Here is a 26,135-nt window from a genome sequence, read left to right as displayed (position 1 = left end):
TTACTATTTTACCTATGTATTTGTTTAAATCTCTTTTTTATGATCATGTATCTTTTTAAAGTTTATACTGTTATCATTTGTAGCGGGGAAGTAGCCCTTTACGGGGGTTTTTTAAAACCGTCAATGCATCCCTAGACATTTTTTGGGTTTACTGAATGACTGAATTAATACAATACAATACCTTGACAAACCTGCTAGGTGCAATTATATTTTACTTAACTTGCACCTGTTTTGAGACAGAACAACGAGATTACTCGGGTGTACTATTAACAATAAACTCAATAAGAAATCCCATATTCATAACATACTACCCTTACCACCAACAATGTACTTCACAATCAAATGTTTTCAAAGGAAATCTTTTTTTACTACAGTTTAATGATAAAAATATGTTTAAAGATAGCTTTTTATGATCTGAATCTTTCAGCAATGTTATCTTGTCCTTGGTTTAACTATTTGTCATTCGTTTGACAATTGTAGCAGTTTCGTGGTTTAGTAGATACGTCGTTGGACTGTGGATCACATGGTTCGCGGTTCGAGTCCCGCTGCGGTACTATAATATCGTATGGAAAGATATAAGTCTACAATTGCCATTCGCTACCCAGGTGTAGTAAATAGGTACCCGGTTGGAACAAATTACTTGAATGTATGAGCGCCTTCTAATGGTACCTCGGCTAAGGCCGGAATTACAATATGAGTGCGGGGCCATTAAGGAGAACAATATCCATAGTAATGAAGCTACCCTAACTGAGCAAATTATGTGTGATTATTGTTATTTTGGGGTAATTATTATTAATAATAGTAGTAGCAGGAGTTATGGTTTTTTTATTGGCATTATCATTATTATAATGATGATCATCATTAGTATCATTATTATTATAATTTTGTCCAATGATATGATTACCCAAAAAACAGCTAATCTTTCCCTCCTTCTCCACATTTGCATTTCTCCCCCATCCCAAAAATGCTGGGATCTCTCATAGGCCCCAAATGATATTACATAATAATCGGCCCTTGTCTTCACCGTTTTCAAAGCAATTTATTTTAAAAAGGGCATCTCTTCTGCCTACATAAACATGATAACACCATATCACATCAAATAAAATCAAAAGTTAAACGCAATAGAAATCTGTCAAAAAATGTTTCTCTCTCTCTCTCTCTCTTTCAAACACATGCACAAACGCACATGTTTTTTCTCGCATTCATGCCTCATTATGCTGATACCTACGATTAAGAACATATAGCAAATTGCCCCACTTCTTGTTCAAAACGTATATTCTTTATTGAACAGCATCAAATGCACACACATTACCATCAGGATACACTAACATGGAATAGAAAAAATATGAAATCATTTTTCAGCCATTAAAAAAAATATATATATATATATATATATATATATACAGATATTTCAGTCTAGAAGATATAAGTAAAGTGTGTTATATTGCTTGAATGACATAACAGGTTACTGATATAATCGAGATTCGGGCAAAATACACTTCAAAGATGTAAACTCAGTCCTTTAAAGCATTTCAAATATTACCCGAGTTACATGGATGTCACAAATTGTGCACTTTAAGCATCGAAACGACACTTTGGGCTCATGCACCACTTGCAAAATATAATTAAAGAAATACTTCAACAACTACAATTACACATTTGTCAATTTATGCTTCTGGCAGATTATTATCGTTCCATCAGTCATGCGCGTACTGTTGGGTTACATAAGACTTTTGTAAAAACTTGTTCCCCCCCCCCCCCACTCCTCCACTCTTTTTTAAATTATGTTGGTTTAAATAAAAGCAGCAAAATTAGAAAGTCAAATAGGTGAAAATTTGAGTTATATACGATTAGAAAGACACAAAGTTTGAAGTTTTGAAAGTGAAACAAAATATATGTCCACACTCTGACGTATTTTGCGAGGCCCTCTCCGTCTCCTCGATATGCTGTGTTCACCAAATTTCATAAATATAAATTTTCTTAATTATTAATGATGAAATAGGCGTGTTTTTATACAGGGTTGGTATAAAAACACATTTGCAATAATTATAGTTAGGTTCAATTTATGATTCAACATTTTCTAGTACAAGTTTTTTTTATACAGGGCAAAGAGATGGGTGATCTCAGGATATGTCAGAGAATTGCCAATTTGTGTTTGAGAAGCGAGTTTTTGTAGAATTGATGTCGGTTTTCAGAAAGTAATGAGTAAACTGGGTTCAACACTTTGACTATAAGAAGGGTTAACTTAAGAATCATTTTATCCGACTCTTCTGACATTGAGGCTTTATTCATTCACGAAAGTTTGTGCAACCGCCGCGAATACCCAATGGAGCAAAGTAAACCTCTTTCTAACACGTGTGATGTCTCTCTATTTCGATTCATGTTTCCCCCATAATGACGAAAGGACTTCCCTTTTTGAATTTCGTTACTTGTTTTCTACGACTACAATAGTGAACCACATTTTGTTTTACACAGGTTCCCCCTTAGTATCGATTTTAACTTTTAAATGTTTATTTGTATTGTTCCTTTTACTATCATTATGTCATGCGCAGTTGAGTATATACATATAGAAACTGCGCATTATAAATTTACAATTATTATTATTTATTACTTCAACCTTCATTTAGCTTTTATTTCTATCTATATTTTCTGGTAATGAAAATATTCACTCAAACACTGCAATCAATCAAGAATTGATTTTATAAAATTATAACAACGTATTAAAGAATAGTTAACATACAGTGTCATTGATTACGTATTGATTATCATCATTTAGTTCATTATAAATCTAGTCACATAAGTTATTTAATTCCTTACATAAGTAAACATAGTATACAAATATACACTGTCTTGATATGGTCTAGTTAAAACTATGCGCAAGAGGTGACTCCAATAGTACTTTTTGTTGAGGGCTCAGCTCCGAAGCAAATGGTACTATTAAAGTAACCGAGGCCTATAGTTTTGACCAGTTCCTTGAAAAGAAGGCATGGTATATTTTTTCATATCCTGCATCAACATTTTTTTTCAAATAAATTAAAAAGAAAAATCATTCAATTGTTATTGAAATCTAAAAAAATGAAAAATTGAAGAACATTAAAACAAAAACAATTATTTAAGAAGAATAAGAAATAAAAACAAATTACTAAATTAACATTTGAAAGAAAAAAAATCAAAAGAAAAATTTCAACTCCCAAATCGTACTCCCAAATAGTAGTTCTACTTCTAAATAGTTCTCCCAAATAGTACTTTTTCAGAGCAACCTTTAAATATTTGAAATATTTAAGGTCACGTGACGAGCTCTCAACTAATAATGTTTTTGGAACGGTTAAAATTTAACTTATAAACAATTGAAATTGTTATTTTCATCATCGTTACATTATAGTCAAGGATAAGGATTTAATACCAAACTAGATTTTTAAAAACTGTACAAGTTACATGTAAATTTACATAATTAAAATCAAAATATAAGGAAAATATAAACGTATAAACCATCGTACAAATGTAAAATGGTTCGTCTGTAGGCTTGCCGATTGAATGCTTAAAGGGTTTACAATTTTAAATCTTTTAACGCAAAATAAACAATATGGGCGAGAACGAAGCTACTTTGGAAAGGTAGTCGTTGCTCTTGTGACTGCATGTGGTAAATAGAACAGTCGTGGCTAATGCTTGATTCATATCACGTGACCCGACACGTGATCATGCGACCATTGCTCCAGGTTTGATTTCGTCACATGTAAAGGGTAGGGTTGAGGTGGCTATTTAGGTTTTATGTAAGGTTTATGATTAGGGTTAAATATAGTTTTGGGTCCAGGGTTGAAGTTCAGAATTTGGAATGTGTAGAAAATTGACGAGGAACTTTTGTTGGAGGAGCTAGTGTCGTACACATTCCTTGCCACAACTAGTTCTTGTATTCAGGTACAAGTCCTCCAAGGCCGGCTTTTTGTAGAGCTGCATCGAGATCCTCTATGGATCTACCCTTGAGTTTCCATTCTTGCAATAGTACTTCGAAAGCAGCCGTGACGTCGTTGAAATTGCTCTGCTTTATTTTGTCTATGTAGTTGAAATCGAATTCTAATATTCCGCACAGCTCGCTGTATTTTCCGCCAGGTAGAAGTTTCGACAACTTGTTGATCTGCTCATTCGTTACTTCTCTCCTGATTGACCTAACAATATTTATGAATATATCTTGATTATAACTTTAATAATAACATTATTCCGACCACTGATTCTTTATAACAATATTTTTCGAAAGGCAGAGTTGTAATATAGGCGTATGATTTCTATTGTTTTTCTTTTGCATAGCAGTGTATCCTTTATGGTCCCGAACACAAAGTCTGCACTTTGATAAATCATCAACATTTTACTTTTGTTTTCAACCAAAAATTTCAACCAAAAAATCGGATTCATAATTCGTAATCATTGTGTCACATTCGTTTCTTTCGAGAAAAAAAAAATGTTCACATAACATCTTAATAGTAATCATACTTACTTGAACAAGTTAAAGTTAGTTAATGCAAGGTAATTAAATTAGTTGTTCATATTCGCGTTAGGTAAAAGGAAATATGACAAAAATGGCTTCTCTGTTGAACAATCATGACTGCACTAGCTACTCAGACATAAGATATCTAAATGTAATGTATATCTAGGTCTATATTTATTTCATTAGCTTTAAAAGGCTAAACGTTGAGCCTGCTTCGTTTTATCAGATCTCCATGTCGGGTGGGGTGTCGGGATACACGAACATTTGCGAAAACATATCCGATATTCAGGGAAGGTCAGGTAAATTTGCTACAAATAATCGCTATTTAAAACAATCTTCAAGAGTATGGTAATCTTTTACGTTTACTTTCGTTAAAACAGGCCCATACAATTAATACGAACTCTTGTGGGTATATATTTAGTATTAGAAAGAGTCAGGTCGAGACCCAAGTTTTCGCAGATTCGTTTTAGGTTTTTCAGAAAATGTCGGGCAAACTCGACCCAACATACCTTTTACTGCTAAGATGGGTGTATTTCACAAATGTTACACCCGACCCTTCAGCAATTAGCGCCTGATTATTATAGAAACTTTGTGTGACCAGAAGACACGGAGATCCGTTGGAACGCAGTGAGCCAGCGGTTGTGTACCTATATATCAGCTTACCTGATTGTGCTGGATGGCGCTGAAGGTCCAGCTCCAGGGTCAGTGACTGTTTCTTGTTGCCGCCCTAACGAAATAAATGTGTATAATAGACACAAATATTCACTGTAATCATGACGCCTACACGGGAATATGGTAGGTTGGGTTCAATGTGACACTTCTATTTCATAAACTTTGAAGTAGAGACCAATTTCGAAGCTTATGAAAATTGTCATTGACTTTCGTATTTCTTTTCTTTTTCTAATGAATGATCCTCATAATGGAGAAAGAACGCTTTTTTGAACATGTAGCCTTCATAATAATACAAGTGTTAACAAACGTAGTGCTCGTATTTGGATGCCCTAATACCAGTTTGAGCTGAAACAAGATACGAAGACAATGAGAAAGTGTTCCATCCCTTTTATAAAACTGTTATTATCTTTTACATTTTTTAACGGTTTTATGTTGGTCGCTCAGTAGATTTGAAGATTCTGTTAATATTATTTACAAACGAAGAATAAAGTAACTTTGAATAATTAACACTCTATATTCTTGGACAATTTCTAATATCTTGAATGGGGAAAACATGATTTTCTTGCATCGCTGCTTTAGAAAGAAGATTTCTGTGATCTTTGATCTGATTGCTTTTATCAGATTCGAATATTTGGAAGCGCAACGCAAATCAATTATTGTTCATGGCGTCGGGTAAGATAAAAAAAAAAAAAAAAAAGGGGGGGGGGGAAAGGCCACAATACACTCAAAGTATTCTGAGTAGGAATTGAGCTTATCAAATTATCATGACGTGCATATTTCTCTTTGTTAGGCAGATTGATTTTCTTAAGCCAAGCATGGCGCTCGTGTTTGTTGTTGTTCAAAGTCCGGAGGCTTATGCAATAGACAACGACACTTATACATACCTTCATCGTGATGGGAATCATCGTCGCTGTTCTGAGGATCTCCATCTCCTGGTGGGAGAAATTTAAATGCGATCCTTTAAACAGCCTAATAAGTGGTGTTTTCGAGTTTTTTTTCGGTGGGGTGCATAACCGTATGGGTTTGTGTAATGTATAATCTTTCAGGAAAGTCAGGTGAAAGGAAAATAAATGAAAGGATTGAAAACTTAACATTCCGAATCAAAACTATGATTGAATTTTTCGAACTATCATGACGTGTATTTTTCTAGTTATTCGGCAGATTGATTTTCTTAAGCCAGGAAAGGCGTTCTGTTTTGTAGTGGTTTGAATAACTTGCATATGTGCCATCTATATATTGCTCGTATTTGGACATCCGTAAGAACTGTTAGAGATAAAGGATTAAAAAAAAGGTCCAAAGAAAGTGTTTGCTGTTTGCTGTTTTCTTTTCCTGTCTTGACAAATAATGTTTTTAAACCTTTAAATGATCTTACCATGTTGAGTATTAGGGCTGATTCCTGGTGATCTATCAAGGAGTTCTGAAGAAATATGTAAGAAGGAGTATGTAAGAATTCTTTTTTATATTATATGCATGACAGAACAATCATCTAGCCCCTTTTAAAACCCCTACACTGATGCATTTTCTCAATAGTGAATACTAAAAATACGTTAAAAGGGCGACATTATATATTCTTATGACGGTTATAGAAATTACGAGGAGAATGATCAGGTAATACTATTTACCACTAAGCATGAACTGGAGGTTCAATACCCTAACTATGCAAGAAAATATAATCGAAAACTCAATATGATGTTGATATTACGGCCTATTTTACTGTCGACTTGAAATACAAAGGACTTCCAAGATAAAGATTTACTTTAATCTTAACAATGAATTTAATCTAAACGAAGTCTGAACTACGTCCTTGTGCCGATTATACGACGTACGGGCTTAACGACCTAAATTTTGGGCTTCCAAAGAACTTTTGATATTATTATCCCGGCTTTAAGTTACCGGAATCGCAGCGCTCGTTGCATTCAAGGAATAAATCCTTCCAGGGTCGATTGTGGCAAATATAGATTTACGTCTTTCCAAAGGACGATAGTGCTCACGATTGGCTCACAGTCCAGAGGCTTATGCAATAGACCATAACACTTGTACATACCTTGACCTTGTTGTTGGGGATCATCGTTCCTGTTCCGAGAAGTTGGAGCATCTCCATTTTCTGCTATGAGAAATGCGAAATGCGAGATGCAATATGCGAAATGCGAAAGCGAAATGCGATCTCCTGCTGCGAGAAATGCGATCCTTTAAATAGACTAATAAGTGTTTTTTCCAAACATTTGTTTCGGTGAGGGTGCAGAGCTAAATGGGATTTACAATCTCAACGAGGGAGTTCCTGTGGGGTCAATTTCAAATCATATTCTTGACCTAAAAATCTGCACACCAATGAAAGTCATGTCCGAAATCACTTTCCGACGATTTATGTCCGGAGTAAAACGGAGGGGCAATTTGTGGGGTAATAAATTGTTGGGTCTCCTCCAATTCGATATCATGTATGAAGGAGCATTGAACTTGAAATCAAATGCAAACCTTAGTATCATTCTTCATATTGATGCCTCTATAAACATGATTAATTCAGCTTGGTTGTGTGATTCACATAAAAAACAATACATATGGGTACACTTGTATTTTTCTTAAGTTTCCGTAATGTGTTAATGAATGGCAACTATGCGCAACAAAGGTCCCAACAATACCTAATGTGTAAGACATGGGAACAAGCATATTTCTTTGGTGAAATCTTACAAAATATGGGATAACATTTGTCACTAGTGATATTATTTTAGATACTATATCCGTAATGAGTAATATATTTAGCATTAACTTTACTTTAGATTGTAATATTCCTTGTTAAATATTAAAACAAATTATTTATTTGTTTTCGAGTAGCAAAACAAGTTTCGTCATATTTCGTATGGAAAACAAACTTACCTCTTGAGTTCTGACGACAGATGAAAAGGAAGATGCCTATTACAAGCAACACAATGATCGTTATCCCTGCGATTACAAGACCAATTATCAAGTTCTTTCCGGATGTGTTTGGTACATCTAAAGAAGTGCGACAATTTGAAGAAAAACTAAAATCTGCTCATATCAGGAACACTTAAGGTAGTTTGAACAACCATGTAAGTTCTGAAGGGGCATACTCTTCATATTCATGCCTTAATAATATGAATAATAATATCAATATTTGTTACAATGAGAATAATGAAAAAATAGCAAGATTGGACTTGTAAAAATCGCAAAATAGAATAGAAAGTCTCTCTAATACTACGAATGCGCTTAACAATTCAGCTTTTTCAAAACATATTTTCATGCTAAGCGATTTATACATATTAATTCGTATATAAAGTATATTGTAATAAAATCTGATATTACAACATAAAGTCAAACAATAACGTCACATAATTCTTATAATGCGAGCATTCATTTTATATCATACTGTCCCAATAGGACTAATATAATTGTGTATCCTTCTGAAATGCAGATACAATTCTCCTTTTATTGAATATAGCAAGAAAAAATGTTCTTTATCTGCCGTATTGCATTTGTCGTGAGAGTGATATAACAAAGGCTTCACGAAAGTTTCTAGTGCGAGATAAATCTATACCGGTGTTAAAGGGGTGTCGTGCGGCTAATTAACACCGGAAATAGGTAATTACGCAAAGCTATACTTGTTGCACATAACAATCCTTACGTTAATTGGTGTCTTTTGTATTGTGCGAAATATACGTGTGGTAAACAAGGGGACGTGAAGCGAAGCGCAGAAAGCAACCAGTGTTATGTACCAGTTCTGTCAGTTGTACGAATACATACCTTCTGGTGGTATGATCCATACTTCAACCGATACGGCTGTGTTCTCTCTTCCATTAGCCGTAAGATATGTGGTGTTACAGGTAAAGTTTCCTGTTTCAGACACCTGAATATGTCGACTGATATCGGTGGTCCCGTCATCGTTCTGCGTCACGTCATCGGTAGACGAGACACGTTCTCCATCCCGATACCAAATGAGTTCAGTATCTTCAACAGGATAAACGTTGGGGAGTGCGCAGGTAAGGATGAAGGATTGGTTGGTAAGAACGCTGCAAGGTGAAGACTCGTCAGCCCCGGTGCAATTAGGTGTGATCACTGGAAGCGTATCAGGGCGAAGACCTTATTTAAAAGATCATAATAACAACAACAGTATTATTTAGCAGTAGTACCAGTATCATCAGTAAGACCTCTATTATCAGTATTAAATAACGATATAAATAAACAAAATAATAATAATAATGACAATAATAATAATGACAACAATAACAATTATTATGATAATACCGCTAAAATTATTATAATTATAAAAAAAAAGTTTGTTATTATTACCATTATTATCATTATATCACTATCATTGTTGTTATTATTATTATTATTATTATTATTATTATTATTATTATTATTATTATTATCATTATAGTTGTTGTATGTTATTATCAGAATTTGGGGTTATTTACCCAATGAAACCACATCAGTATTACTACTGGCCTTCTTGCAGGCCTTGTAATAGTTACCACATATTTGCCCAGGACCATTTAACTAGTAATAAATAAGCAAGGATCTCCCTCGGGACACGACAACCTTTTCTGTCAGGACGCAAGAGGGCAGTAATGACCATCAACCATTCATGAGCAGGCTTGTTATTCCGGACTTCTGATTGGCGAATATGTCTTACGTCATTATCAGCTTAGAAATAGGTAATAGGTAATTAGACTTTTATTATTTAGTGCTTTGCCTCACTATTTACAAAGTCCAAAATGGAACATAATATTACTAGAATTCGAACCCACAGCCCTAAGCTTGTCGTATGCTGACCTTACCGATTAAGCCACCGATGGGTTGATGAAAGATGGGTTTGCGTGATTATTATAACCCCATCCCTAAGGACAACACAAAAAAATCACTTGGTTGTCCTCAATTGCTTTTCTGGAGTAGGGGCGTGCGGATTCCCCCCCCCCCCTTTTTTTTTTCCTCCCATTAAAAAAAAAAAGAATTTAGATAAATATTTGCCCATAAAAAAACAAAAAATCATTGGGATGTCAAGCATTTAAAAACACGTCAATAAAAGACTTATGGTAAAAGACTAGTTTAATGTAAAATGAATATCAAGACCAACGCAGAAAGTATTTTTGGCTTTGAAATACAGCACCTTTTAAACCCCCACTGTACTACTTATAGCTACGTATGCCCTCTATATAGCAAACAATGCCTAATCGGTGACCATTGGTCCCCCATGATCCTCTTTATCTTATGTTAACTGAGAGCTGATTTGATGAATTAGCCACCTGTCAAGTGACCTTGCAGAGTGGTCTAATCCCTCCTGTAAACTAGTAATGAGTTAAAGAATTCTCAGAACCTTGCCGATTGAGCTAACGATGAGTTGTTGACAACTTGATTTGTATAATTATTATCACCCTATTGACCACCCTACCGGATTCCATGTGCGCGCCGGGACACCTCCAATGAAAATCAGTACGTGGTAATTTTTCTAAGGAACGTACAATGGGTCAAGTGATTGGGGATCTCGGGGCTCTACATCAACTGTTTTCCTTCTACGGGGTGTTGACGGCGACATTATTAACAAACAGAAAATATCAACAAAAACAATTAAGGTAACAAGTTGTTTATTCACGTGAATGACTCTCAATTCAAAGTTTGCGGGTTCGAATCCCAGGCGACACTATTTGGGTAACTCAATATTCAAGATTCATCACTCTCAGCCCAGATGTCAATTGGGACCTGACATTTGATTTGGATATACAAATTTTTAACCTTTAAGCAAGAATAGCTATGGTGCTGATAACGCTTCGTGAGTTTGTGTTGCCTTAACGTCTACTTTTTACGTGAAAGTGTGGCTTTTCTATAAACAATGCCATAATCGATACGTTTTCAGGGCCGTCTAGGAGATCAGAAAAGAAACTTACTGAACACATTAAGCTTGGTGTTGATATTGAGCACTGGCGTTTGGCCTTGCCGGTCAACGTCACAGCGATAGGTCCCCTCATCTGTAACGGTTATATCTTTCAGGATGAGCGTCGAATTGTCGTCTTGCAAACTTGCCCGATCTGCATATTCTGCTCCTAATGTTAACTGCCCCTTGGCAAGGGACAAAATATTGTGACGCTCAGTACCATTGTTGTAGTACCAAAAGAGGTTACGTATCGTGGCGTTTTCGAAGAGACATGGTATGTTGACAGTTTCACCGGTCATCGTGGAAAGTTCTGGAGTTGTTGCAGAGACACTGACTGCGGCCCAAGCCAGTAAGGTTATTACGAGAAATCCTAGGTTGATAAAACATAAATAATGAACTGAACATGTATTTCAATATTGAAATAGCTATACAGACAAATTATTCAAATGTTTACCCTGTTGTGACACGGCGTGCGATGTGAGGGTGCAGATGTCGGTCGGTGAAGAGGTTCGTGAGAGCATGGACCTATTACGGATGGACATTCAACGTGATTCTTTCTTTGATCCTATGATAGCCACCGCCTTCTGATTATGTGCATCTTTATGAGAACATTCAGCTATTTTAACAATTACGACTGCGTAAGCATTTTTGGTTATTGACAAAGGAGCATTTTCGTTCTCTTGTTTTGTTTGGACGGTGTGGTCTGTAAGAGTGTGGCTTTAATAAAAACATTAGCAACGGGGATCAGCAAAGTTGAAAAGCAGACGATTTTGGTGGTATGAAATTTATTATTACTGATTCGCACACTATTGCACGCACCAATGACCTTATAAAAACAACTAGAGGGTCATGATCTCTATTAACCCTTAGGCCCGAATTTACAAAGCAAGGTTTGAGCTCAGACCAAGGTTTGAGCTCAAACCTCCTTTTGTTTCGCCAAACCTCCTTTTGTTATTTACAAACCAGGTTTGTAAATAACAAAAGGAATCATTCTGGAATATTATGAGGAAATTGAGGGGAAAGGGATTTTAAATCACAAATAATCCAAATATAACCTACCGGGTAATATCAACATGTTTTTCAAAAATAGAACACAGTACATGGAACAACAATTTCCAATTATTAACCAGAACTGCACATCGATTTCCCATGATTTAAGCGATTTATTATCTTCTGCGCATGTTTATTAACATGTTTAAAATTACTATCTTGAATCTGTCCCGGCTTATTGGAGGTGACCCTCCTGAGATCAAAGTGAACAAACATGTACGGAATGTTATTGACACGACATTGACGGAGACAATCACAATGAATTCGTTAAGAAAACGATAATATTGTCCTCTCTCTTTCTTTGTTTTGCTCTCACCTTTACTCTCCCACACTCTGTTTAACTCTCCCTTCTTTTTGCATACTTCAAATCCATCACAAATATATAAAAGTAAATAAAATATCAGTCTAGGTTTATATAGCGCTTCATATATCGACGGTGTCTTTAAGGGTTTTACAAATGTATTATTTCCCTGTAGGCGGTTCCAGGCTTTAGTGCTCCACGCAGCGTTAATAGGGAATTTTAGATTTGCACGACGAGAACGTGAACTGCAACGTGTGACATCCTTATAAGGCACTGCAAGTGCCTTAAAAGTGCGTCACACGTCCACGCAAATTAAGTGGACGAGAACATGCGTGTCCCTGACAAGCTGTTTTAACATTTATTCCTGATTCTTGATATCTAGAATTACCATTGCTTTACAACAGAAATCATTTCGTTATTTCAAGAATGGCCATTGCTTTACAACAGAAAATAATTTCTTGATATCAAGAAATAGGAATATTAAATGTTAAAACGGCTGGCCATGGATACGCATGATCAGCGGACGTTCACGCCGTTCTCGTCCACTCAATCTAAAAGTCCCTAATAACGTTGCTATTTTAGCCAGTCGTTATTTTATAGACGCCCACAATGCTAAGTTCAAGTTCAATTTATTTCTCCACAAATGCAAAACATAGGGAGCTACATAGAATAAAATACAATACATACAATACAATAATAGAACATGTACATCATATAGAAAACGACTCCAGTTGGAGCAATGTATGTTTTAAAAAGAAAAATTAGCAAGTGTGGAAGGGGTAGTCAAAAATCAAAAATGATTTATCGAGGACTACCCCCAATAGTACAAAAGATTATACAATTAAAACTTAAAAGTAATTATAAGGTAAAATGATGAGGTGGTATCAATAACGAGAAAAGAGGGAGAAAAATATCAAAGACAGGTGAGGGGGTGCATCTACCTATATGGGCCTGCATCCCTAACTTGCAATGCCATGAAGTGCTTAGAAAAGCTTGTTTTGAAAAAGCTAATGAGTCAGGTCGGTAAGCATCTCGACCCACTGCAGTTTGCATACCGCAAAAACAGAGGTGTCGACGATGCAGTGTTGTGTTTCCTTCATGGGGCTTATAAACACCTAGATGTCGGTGGGAGTTTTGTAAGGGCACTCTTTGTAGATTTCTCCAGTGCTTTTAACACAATTATGCCTCACCTTCTTGCTGCCAAGGTTTTGGAAATGAATGCTTCTCCCCAACTTGTTCTATGGATTCACAATTTCTTGCTAGAAAGACCTCAGGCAGTAAGATTGGGAATGATTGAATCTTGAACCAAGGTAATTAGTACAGATGCCCCGCATGGATGTGTTTTATCCCTCGCCCTTTTCTCCCTGTTTACTAGTAAAATTATCAGTGACAATGAAAATTGTAATATCATAAAATATGCTGATGATATGGTAATCACTGGACATCTTACTGATGAGAATGTAAATGACTATGTCACAACGGTGAAGGCTTTCATTGAGTGGTGTGATGCGCACTACCTCCACTTAAACGTATCTAAAACAAAGGAAATGGTGTTTGACTTTCGGAAAAAATCAAATAAACACGATCCGTTATTTCTTCATAATAAGGAGGTTGAACAGGTGAAGGAGTACAAGTACCTGGGAAGCATAGTTACCAACACTTTAGACTGGACTAAAAACACACAAACATTGTGTAAGAAGGGAAACCAAAGACTCTACTTTCTGAGAATGATGAAAAATATTCACGTTGACAGAACAATTCTGGTTTTGTTCTATCAGTCACTATTACAAAGCATTTTAACATACAACGTGATTTGCTTTTACGGAAATGGGACCCAGAAAAACCGGACTCGCTTAGACCGGGTGCGGCGAGCGGCACAGAGAGTGATAGGGCATGATTTGGCTGATATAAACTGTTTGTTCGAACAGAGACTCATGTCCAAAACAAACAAAATCATGAAAGATCAAAGTCATTCTCTCAACACCCAGTATTTTTTCGAACGTTCTGGAATTCGATTAAACGTCCCACGCACAAACCGGGCACGCTTCCGCCAATCCTTCGTACCAAACTCTATCCACATGTTCAACCAATTCGTTAAGAGATAATAATAATAATAATAATAATAATAATAATAATAATAATAATAATAATAATAATAATAATAATAATATTAATAATAATAACAATTATCATAAAGCTATTTCAAAGATATTTCTAATCATCTAATCAAGTTTAACAACTTTGGATGGCTTAAACAATTTTGTATTATTTATGTGAAATGACGAGATCTTTTCTGTTCTGAAATTGCTTGCTTAGTTATTCATAACATAAATAATTAGGGAAATATTGTGGAAATATTGTAGAAATTGTGGAAAGCATATTTCCACATTGTGGACGAATAAACTCAAATCAATCAATAAAGAATGGTTTACTTATCAGGAATAATCTTAACTTGTGTAATGACCTTGGCATCTTACCTTGTATTCATGTAACACCTGGAGTTAATGTCCTGCCAAAGGATGTTAGTACTGGGATGGGATTCAAACCCTCAATCCTTTAAGATTAAAGGTAATACAAAGTTTTGGTAATATTTCAACAGGAAATTTAAAATTTGCGAAACCGTTGTGAAATCTAGTGTTGGAATAAACAACTTTGACAAAATTGGGCTCTAAAACGCTAATGATTTTGAGAAATTTAAATTTCAAATAGTGCCCACGACCATACAACGGTAAATGCGACCATAACAAATCTCGGAATAAGCGGTTTTGTTATATACTTTCCAAACGGGAATAAAAAAATCGGTCGATTTCAGTCAAGAAACATAGTTTTGAAGCTACAGTAATATCAACCTCGAGAGGGAGCTATACTACACAAACAGTTTATTATTCTCAATTGCATCACTTCAGACTAGATTTCAACCGCTTCATTGAATATTGTAGGATTGCATGGTTCCAATATGTTCGTTTAAACCAAATTCAGGACCCCATACCAAAACGTTGTACTACCTTTGAGAGTCAATTGACTGAACCACTGTATACCACAACACCTCCACATAAATGTATGCATCATCAACAACAAAGGTGATAACAAAACAAATTAGAGACACATGATTGAAAGCCTCTCTAATATCAATTCATGATGATTGGAAATTTGCCCTGGAATATATAAACTACCCCTAATTCTATTACTTCCCCATGAGCGGTTTAAATACTTAATTATTATTTACTTATGACAGGGAAGGAATAGTGACGTACGTTATGTCAACAAGAGACGTCATGAATGAGTCATGATTTCAGTACATAACCTTTAACGATATTAATTACGTGCTCACCAAACAACATTATTTATGTAGGTATATTAATAGCCTAAATATTGATATTGTGCAAGAGTAGGATTGCAAAAAATTATCTTGCAAAAAATCCCGATTTCAAGGCTCCTGGGAAACCCCCGAAATAATAATAATAATAATAATATGTAATTTTTAATTAGCGCTTATTACAAATGTCTCTAAGCACTTTACAAATATACTATTACCCCAGTCATTGGATTCAGTGCTTGCCCGCACACAATGTGTGCACAATCTCCACTCCCTGGGGAGCATTCCAGCCAGGCGTTGCTTGACGCTCAACAACTGTTTGACCAACAATGACGGTCGCATCCTAGCGGGTACCCATTTAACACCTGGGAAATGCTATTTCCTTTTTGGGAATAGCTGCATAGCTGCATAGGTTGCAAAAACTGTGTCCACCAGGGGCCCGTTCCTAGAAACCGTCGTAAGTCTAACTTCTTGACTATCCCATCGAAACGCGTGGTGATTCTATAACACACGTTTCAATGTGATAGTCAAGAACTTGGACTTATGACGGTTTCTAAATGGGCCCCAGGAATTGAACCCGAGATTTTTGTTAGGTATAACGTCATCAACCACTAGACCACAAAGATGGTTTAATAGATATTCGGCTTAACCAGAAATAGCAAAAGACAGCCTTTCCAAACCCTCAAAAAGAAAGGGAGTAAGGAAAAACAACTAATTTAATAGCTACTCAAATTATATTCCAAACCCAGTTGATTTTTCACATTATGTCCATTCATCATTATGTACATACATGTATGTAAGTGTACATATCGCGTCTCAATACTGAAGTGCAAACACATACTGAAACAAATACATTTTATGAACAAATATAGGCCCCTACATGGCATACAAACTTAATATCACTCAATCATAGTCAAGCATCATGAACATAGCAAAAATTAGTACGAGAAATACTTCGGAATAAACTTAGAAATGATTAAATAATTTAATTTTGATAATCCTCCTTCACGGCAGTATACAAATAATAATGTAAACAATTTTTATACAAAACAAATCACTGATAGAATTAGTTCTCTGTTAGTCCTCTTTCTTGTTATCTCATACCATCACAAGTTACACATTTTCTGAAAAAGCAATACAAATTCCATAATCTAAACAAATAATTTCCATACACTATACCTAACTCTAGGCATAGACTATATTCGAGACTTAAACAACGTTCCACTCATGCATGAAGCCTAACTCTTTTAGTCTTTGTGTCAATTTCCTTTTGAGTAAGTATGTATAAAAGAAATGTTGATGTCGAGCTGGATCGTACAGGTGGTTATACAGATGGTTATACAGACCTTTTTTCTTTTTTTTTACAATGCGATTGATTTTTATCAGTTTGCTTTCTCTTCCACTTCTTCTGCCTCTTCTTCTTCCACTTCTTTTTCGTCTTCCTCTTCCTCCTCTTTCTTCCCTTCTTCACCTTCTCGTACTTATCATTATTATATTATTCTCTTTACTCTTTATTTCTATTTTTCTTCTCTTCTCAAATTCAATCTCCTTGTACGTCTTTAGAATCTCATACTATACTACTCCGTGTTTCGCCTTCTATAATACCTTTTAAATTCATAACTACTATATTGTGTTACTCAGTACGGGAGCCTATTCACATACAAGCTATGCTTTTTATTTAGGCTCTCCCACATTTTACATTGTTCTACCTTGCCCGTTATATCTACACATTTCAACATTTCCTACTTATTTTCCGTACATTATATTTGATTTGAAATCTTTTATATTTTGTATTGTTTCTTCTTGTGTGAAATCTACTCTTATAATAATATACGCCTGTATTAAAAAAAAGAAAAGAAGATAAACTGTTTTTCTATGTAAAATGTGGAATAAATAAAACTTCAAACTTCAATGTCATGAGTAGCTACGATAGTCATGTTCAGAAGGGTCGTTGTTAGTTGGCGTAAAGCCCTACAGCAGTAAATACGTCATGTGTATTTCACTTACACCATTAGTTGTCCACACGCTCTACTCGGACCAACTTGCAACGATTAAGTAACACGACCTTCCACCGACCAGCGTAACTCACTGAAGTGGTGGCGCCCGCACTAGTCGACCTCAACCCGCCTTCCACATATCTAAACCGTGCGGAATCTAATTTTTCATTTTCGATTGTAGCTATAACAACCCTTGTGAAAGGTCACAGATACTCCCGAATGTAAGTGAGAGCATCCACACCGTCAACTTACGCTACCAGGCCTCTAGTCTTTTTATATATAGCGAGTTACTCCTGGATAAATCAGATAAATAAGTAAGTGGGTCGCGGTACAGGTATGCGTAGCTAACACGACCATCATTCAGACGGTCACTACTCCGACCTTTACACCTACGTCACCATATTTATCCCTACTAGCTCTTAATAACACGACCTTTATCCTGGGGTAAATTGCCACCATCTGAACAAGACTAATACAGGGCTGACCTTCTTTTTCTTCTCCTTAGTAGATTCCTCCACTATTTTGGAGATTCCTGGAACACGCAAGACATAAGGCCCCGTTTACACATAACAATTAGTGCGACCGTGCGCACATGTCGATTAAGTGCGAATTTGATCGCGATGCAAAAATTATTTCCTTATGGGGGGCTTCCATTCACACACAGGGAGAATTCTCGCTCGACGGCGAGAACGTCCGTATTTCGCATGAGATAATCTGGACGCAAGACATACTGCGAATTGGACCGCGATGCAAATCGCAGAGATTCGTGAATAATTCTGTTCACGCACGCATTTTTTTTTATTTTTTTTTATCGTGATACAGTAATCGATTTTAAATCTCACTTTTTTTTTCTGTACGTGTGAACTCTCCTATCGTCTAACAGTGCATGTATATTCTATTACGCACTTCGAGTCACAAGGGTTTGTGCATGTAAACTAATTCAGTACTTAGCCTGTACAAAGTCCTGGCTTTTATATCAACCCGATGTTCGGGGCGTACGTAAGTAACTGAACAACAATCATTACACCAGCCCCTTTCCGAGTAATTTAGTCTTCTTACCTTGAATATGTGCCATGGCCTTTTGTTCTTTCTTCTGCAGTCTCAATAAATCATGGACGCTAGCACAGTAGTGTACTCACAAAATCAATTTCACGTGAATATATACCGTTCTATTAGTTTGTCGATTATTCAATAGACAAAGTTGCTCGCGTGAGTTATGTATACAATACCCTTTAGATATTTGCAGGGCAAATAATAATTCCCTGTATTACTCTATTTAAAGTCTAGGGCATCGCAAAACTTCAATTAAAAAGCGTGTTCACTCTATGTACGAGCGATTCAACGGGTTGTTGGAGAACTTGTACCTATGATGGTCCCACGAAACAATGCCAGTATATTTTTGGTGAAAGATTAATAGTCAATGAACTATTGCAAAAGAGCCTCTATCATTGCACTGGCAAAGCCGAATGGATCTAACATGTATAGACATGAAGTTGATCCCCCCCCCCCCCCCATTGTTGTTGTGAACGATCATGTAAACGCAGATATAAGCTTAACGATCATAGCAGCTTCCTTTTACTAATTTTAGCTGTCAGTTGGTCTCCTTAATTCACATAAAAGGCTCGCTTCACAATACGTAGGCCTATATATAGAAATGAATCATGATGTTATTTCCCTATGCCAATTCATACTACTACTACCATCATCTACATATTTTCTTTGTTGTATTAGGTATCACAAAAGAGCTGCGTTGAGTGGGGACACACAGAGCTCAACTACGCAAATTCTCTCTTTGTGAAGGAAGATTTTCATATCATGGAAAAAATAAATATTATAAAATTATATGTCTCTCGAAAGCTCAGGATTCTGTCTTTCATGTCATGTCATTTTCATCAAAATCCATTAATTACTTACGACACAGTTGCTTGAGATTTACCCTCTAATTCGTACGGTCTCACTTCGTTTGTCGCCATTTTTTTTGACGGCCGATTTGTATCCCTAGTTTTAGCTGAATTCGCTTAAACGCCATTCGTCTTTGAGTTTTAAAAATCCACTGGTTGGAAAGAGCACATCTTAAGCTTTATTTTCATATAAAAACTGATGGGGGTATGTTTCAAAAATATCGTGAAAAATCAGAGTGAAAAGTTTGAAACAATTTTTCTATATCAGAAAAACATACTTTTAATTTAGGCAGACTTGAAAACACAAAAAAAAAGCTTAAGGCTGCTTTAAAATATGAAGTTTTAAGAGTTTAGAGCCTTTTTCAAATGCCATTTAAAATTAATTTAAATGGATTTGATGGTCCTAACTTACAGAAATGATTAAGCTATATACATATCCCACATATGTCGTAATTCAGCCCCACTTCATAGACACTCTTAAATCTAGCCATGTTTCAAAACCCATGAAAACTTGTTCCGGCGACGCAAAAATAGCCATTAAATTTTGTCACACGCATCAAAGTGGGCTTCATTTAATTATTTGAAAAATTCCACAAAAAAAAATATTTGTCTAAAGAACCTGGAAAATAGGCATGTAGAAATCTATACAGAGAACAGATTTCTTTAAAAAAAAGGTGATTCATCAATTAATTACAAAATTATGTCACCTTGAAAATGGCTAATTGTCAGTTATAGCCTAATTACGCAAAATTTGACCATTTTGTCTCTTATGTAAGTGGCCGTATTTTCAAAAGTACTTATTCAAATTTGACAAATGAGGTATCAAAACTCCTCTTTCCATGTGCTCTAAAATGAAATTGGCAGGGGAAATGAAATGTAGATACTTTCAAACTTTAGCTGTGATACCTAGTTGTGTATGGTGATCTAGACTTTGACACCGTTACGCAAATGCAGTGACCTAGTGAGTAAGATTTCGAGTGATCTGACCCAGTATGCATTCTTAATCATCAGGAACAACACAATGACAAAACTTAGAAACGCTTCTCTCAGTGGTTGTATTACAACATAAGGCGCAACTTCAATCGTCTGTACCTCGGGGAAAACCCAACAGCGTTCATGGTTACAACATAACACAAATATATGACACATAATTTCCATTCATTAAATTTTGATGGGATCGTAAATCATGACAAACTTGTATTTAATACTTATGGACACAATACAACACGAAATTAGTCGCCTCACACTGTTCGTAAGCGGAACGAACTGTTCATCTACTTATTGTACAATAACAAAACATTTACATGTACAACTGTGATAATGCTTTATTATGAGAATGTCTCTCGGATGAATATGTTTTCTTCTATCTCCCTGCCTCTCTCTCTCTCTATCTCTTTCTCTCTCTCTATCTCTCTTCCTTTCTCTTTCTCTCTCTCTCTCTCTCTATCTCTATCTCTTTTCTCTCTTCACATGCTCTCACTTCCATCCTGTTATGGAATGTAGTCCAATGACAAAGTGTTTTTTTAAAGGAATTTACTTCCAAACTGAATACATATATTACGTATGCAATATTTACAAGAATACATATTGATTTCTCACAACGTAGTTTGAATTCATATTTGCGATACGTTCCCGATCAATATCAAGAACTATGCTCAATCTGAAGTCTATGCTTTCCCGGAATAAAAACAAATCATTATAGTTGATGCAATCAAATCTAGGTATGACAAAGAACCCAATTTAATGTCAGTGTCTAACTTACTTTAATGCAACGAAATAGGCCTAATTTTGAAACGGTGGACGGAACCGAATTTCTCTGAAATTGGGTCCAAAATCTCTTATTATTCAATGGCTGGGTAGTGAAACATTCAGATTGAAGATATAAATGTACACATTTTTTAATTGTGATTGTTCTGGATTTTGACCCTATGTGATTTCGATTTGGGAATATAAACCGTTCAGCATGAATAAGCTGATGTACTTTACAATGTACACACATTTTGTCAGGAGAGATTTAAACAAACTCCTATCTGGTCAGGCCTTCTCACATTCACAAGTATGCGGTACAAACGAAATCATAACGTGTATGAGTAATTTATTAAATATAGCACACTGTGTGTTACCAAGTTAATATGCATTTCATGTTACACGTAGATATGATATGACAACAGATTATTCATGCTAAACGTTTATATACCCAAATTGAAATCACATAGGGTCCAAATCGCCCACAATTACAATTGCAGGAGAAGTGTCGTAGTCGAGTGATTTAAGCACTTTACTTGAAATTCAAAGTTCGTGGTTTGATCCCTGACACGGCACTGATATCCTTTGGCAAGGCACTAATCTACATTTACCAGTCAATACCCAAGAGAGAAATGGGGACCAAGTAGGGTGACAAAAGCATTGTTGTTAGTAATTACCTATGCCCTCACGGGGTCCATATGGTAAGTATACTCTCCAGTGAGTGGAGATGATGCACTTTGTGTGTTAATAAATCCGAGGACTGGGATAATAATATCTGTAAAGGGCTTAAAGACGGTATTCCGTATGAAGCGCTATTTATTCCAGATTATTATTATTATTATTATTATTATTATTATTATTATTATTATTATTATTATTATTATTATTATTATTATATCAAGTACAGGCCTACATTTTCGCGTTTTCATCTAGGTGATGTTAAAGCAGTGCATCGACTGCAAAGGTGGTTGTCTTAGATATGTTTAAAAGACATTCTCCAAAAATTAATTTCCATTCTGCATTCTGCAATCTTTTAATCCATTCCAATGTCTCAATGCTCATTTGTTTATCCAGCTTCTAACAGCAGAAACAGTAACAAAGGTTTTTTTAAACATAATTTCAAGTTAAAAATAAAACATTTCTCTGCCTTTATGTAATTCTTAATCGCCGTTGTCTTGGAGATTCAAATTCTGCATCGTCTCCACAAGAATCGGATCATATTCCTCCTCAAAATGTTAAGTGCATTCGGAGTAAAAGTTCGAGTTATGACGATAATGGTAGAATTTCACCTATAAAATTAACTTCATAAGCTTCCGGCTGTATCACATATGCTTTTCTTCATGCCTAGGCAGATATCTCAGGAATCCAAGAAGTGATGTCACCAAGATTTCAAAAAATCAGTTGTCTAGATGAAATAAGATAGGAAAAGAGAAAAAAAATCTCAGATGAAACCGTAACCAATAATGTGCAACTGCAGCATTTTTCCCAATTAATGAGTCTGGGTATTCAAATTTACTCAAAATGAAAACGTAAAAAGAAATTATAAAAGAAGACTGTTGAAAAACGTTACTTTGGTGGGCATAAAATTGTCGAAATCCTAGAATTTGTCCTGATCAAATACGATTAATTTACCTCGAGTTTAACAATCAACAGTGCGTCCCCAGAAAAAGAAAACCAGAAAACAAACGGATATTACAAACAATGAGCTGTATAAATATGATTAAAGCAATGTTGCTCAGTGACACAAATATGGACTAATGCATTTGAAAACATAATTTCCACATTAAGAAAAAAAAAATTATCGGTATAAAGCTTATAGTTTTGTGATATGAAATATGACAGCTTGTCCATAGTTGGTTTTTCAATATCAACACTTTATTCAATACAAGTACGAAAATGATTATTCTGAGTAACAAAAACAATAATTTAATTAAATTTGTCGAAACGTCATGATTTGCATTTTTTAGTTGTTAGGCAGCTTGATTTTGTTAAGCCAAAAATGTCTTTTTTTTTCTTTGTAGTGTTTTGAATAAAAAATATGTACCATAAATATCTTGCTCGTCTTTGGACATTCGTAGGAACAGTTTGAGGTATAAAAAAAAAAAGGGTAACAAGAACGTTTTTTCCCCTTGTTTGGCTATTATTTTTTCTTAAGCCCTTAAATTGTCTCACCATTTCAATCTTTAGAGCCGTTTTCTGTTGATGTCCTAAGTGGTTCTGAATCTTCTGTTGATGCTGCTTAAAATATATTGGATGAAAACAAAAGCAATCCTGAGCATATTAGATCTTATTATATGTATGACGGAATAATCCTCTAGTTCCTTTGATTTAAAACCTTAATTTGATGCTTTCTCTCATTAGTGTATACTGCAAATACAGTAAAAAGATGACAATTTATCATTCTATGATGCTTATAGGAAATGCAAGAAGAGCGATCAGGTCATATGACTGAAGACCGAACATGATCTAATGGGTTTTAGCCTTTTGTTGCACCGAAATAGCAATTTAATAAGATATTGTTGCTAAGACTGTACTTATAACTGTCGAATGTAAATATATATATATAACACCCCAGACGATGATCTGATTTCACCATAATGCCATATTGGTGGGTATTATAAACAAAAGTATACGACGATGCAGTGGCAATTCCTGTTCAATTTCAACCATATCCTCGACTTAACCATAACCCTTGACCTAACTATAACCCTAAACATCAGAAGACTATCCGTCTGAAAAACCATTGACAGCCAAGTAAAATCTCCCTTTCTGACGAAATAAATTCCGGAAAAACGTCGGGCTTTTTATAGAGTAATGTACTATACATACCTGAATTGAGTTGGGTCCTTTTCTTTTTATCTTTTCTGGAGGAGCGTTGACCTTGAAAACAAATGTAAACCTTAGCAATAATGTTCATTTGGGTATTTCATCTACAAAATCAGGTTAGTTTTTGTGATTAAAAACGTAAAGAATTACACATGTAGGCACACCTTTTGTCTAATTCCACAAATAGTTGTTTGCCGTTTCTATATTCCAAAATAGCAGACGAAAAATATCATAGAATATTTTTTTTAAGTAATGTAAATATTTAACCAATGAACATTCGTTCAGATATAAAAGGTAAACCGCCGCAGGAAATGGGGAAAACCTCTGCGTCTTCTTTTTTAATGTAAATAAATGGCAACTGCGCATAACATATGTCTGAACGAGGCCAATGTGTAAGAAACTGGGACACGTATATCTTTTATGGTTAAATTCATCATAATTAAGTGTAAAATTTACCCGATATCGGGTTAGAATTTATCGACGAAAAGCATGTTACCATTTGATTTAACTACATTAATTTCAAATTTCAATACTTCGGCCTTCTTATATATTTTCTAAATTTATGATTATGTTTTAGAGTAGAAAATTATGTTCGTCGTATTTTGAATAAAAAGTTACCTCTTGTTTTCGAACGATAGATGCACCAGATAATCACCAGAGAGATGCCTACAAAGAGCACAATGCCCATTGTTAACCAGGTGATTTGAGAACTCGTCAAATTCTTTACCGGTATGTTTGGGCAACCACCCTCTAGGACGACTACTCCCGGGAGGACTACCCTCCCCCTGGACAACTGTCCCCTGAAAAGCATGGCTCTTTAAATGCCTTTATTTTCTAAATATGACAAGTAACAGCTTAAAAATGTGGCCCGATTTTATGCCACATCTTTGTGTAGTCCCATATCCATTTTCAGTGTACAGTGTCTGTTGCTTTACTAGGACAGGTCCAAATTTCTTATCAGTTTGACGACGCAAGAACCTTGCATGCAGTGCACACGTATATGCTACATGATTAAACTAGCAACCTTTCTTAGTGTTTTATTTTTCTTACCTTGAAAATCGGCCATGCGCCATATGTGAACAACACCTGAGGGATATGTGCGTGGCAAAGAAAAGCTCAATAGATTATTCCCTTATTACTCTCTTAAAGATAGTACTAATTTAGAACTTACCTCAAAACGAAAGGGCTTGAAAATGTCTGTTAGTGGGAAAATACAACCTTTAATTGTCGAATTCACTTAAGGGAATGCAACCATTTTAGTAAATAGTCTGATTTCCAGACCCTTGTACCGAATGGTCATACGTTTTTTTCTGTGCAAAGATTCAATCAGTTTAATTTTGGCCATTACAAGAAGTGGGTTATTGATGTAGACAATTGCTTATGTACCCTTTACATCTCATGTTATGTACGTTATTACCAAAGAAAAAAAAAGTCAATCATTTACTCAATAGTGAATACTAGGACACTGCCAACGTTTACATTTGACAGATAGGACGTGCGTGATATATTCATTATTCAAGCAAAGTTCCACAGAATTTGATATTGTCTACAAATGGGACATATTACCTTTAAACTCCAAGGTATCTTTTCACAAACCGTCTTAAGTACAAGTTTGCCACCTTTCCTTTATTGAATAGCGTGTTAACCTTATAAACGCGCGTTTCAGCGGATTGTTGGCCAATTTGTTCATATGATGGTTTAGCAAAACGATGCCCTAGGTTATCATTTTGCGGGAAATAAAGAGTCGATAGCCTATTGCAAAACAGTCTCTTTCAAGACCACAGGGAAACCCCGAGTGGATTTAACAGGTAGAGACACGAATGTGTTTCCACGTTTGTCCTTGTGGTGTTCAGGTTCATGCAGATACAGACATAACGATCGTGACCTAGTTTTACACTGATTACACGGGAATTCACATGACCTCTGTACACAATACTTATTTTATGATGTCATGTTCACTAT

General features: G+C 35.5%; 1 protein-coding gene and 1 long non-coding RNA gene across 2 annotated transcripts; both read right to left on the bottom strand.

Annotated features, from left to right (window-relative positions):
* Nucleotides 1-3,430: 3,430 nt before the first annotated feature.
* On the bottom strand, nt 3,431-6,069 carry LOC115921480. The gene is made up of 3 exons (XR_004062893.1): nt 6,037-6,069; nt 5,144-5,207; nt 3,431-4,163 (listed from the first exon to the last, which is right to left on the bottom strand). It is a non-coding gene; the product is annotated as an uncharacterized LOC115921480 (long non-coding RNA).
* A 441-nt stretch (nt 6,070-6,510) lies between these two features.
* LOC115921303 (tyrosine-protein kinase-like otk) lies at nt 6,511-18,984 on the bottom strand. The gene is made up of 6 exons (XM_030978649.1): nt 18,760-18,984; nt 11,050-11,406; nt 8,909-9,244; nt 8,024-8,140; nt 7,197-7,256; nt 6,511-6,569 (listed from the first exon to the last, which is right to left on the bottom strand). The coding sequence occupies exons 1-6, from the start codon at nt 18,773-18,775 to the stop codon at nt 6,511-6,513; spliced, it is 945 nt and encodes a 314-aa protein (XP_030834509.1). The 5' UTR covers nt 18,776-18,984.
* Nucleotides 18,985-26,135: the final 7,151 nt, after the last annotated feature.

This window comes from Strongylocentrotus purpuratus, unplaced genomic scaffold, assembly GCF_000002235.5.
Source record: "Strongylocentrotus purpuratus isolate Spur 01 unplaced genomic scaffold, Spur_5.0 spur5_scaffold_1, whole genome shotgun sequence".
Classification (NCBI taxonomy): Eukaryota; Metazoa; Echinodermata; class Echinoidea; order Camarodonta; family Strongylocentrotidae; genus Strongylocentrotus; species Strongylocentrotus purpuratus.
This window is presented reverse-complemented; position numbering and strand designations above follow the sequence as displayed.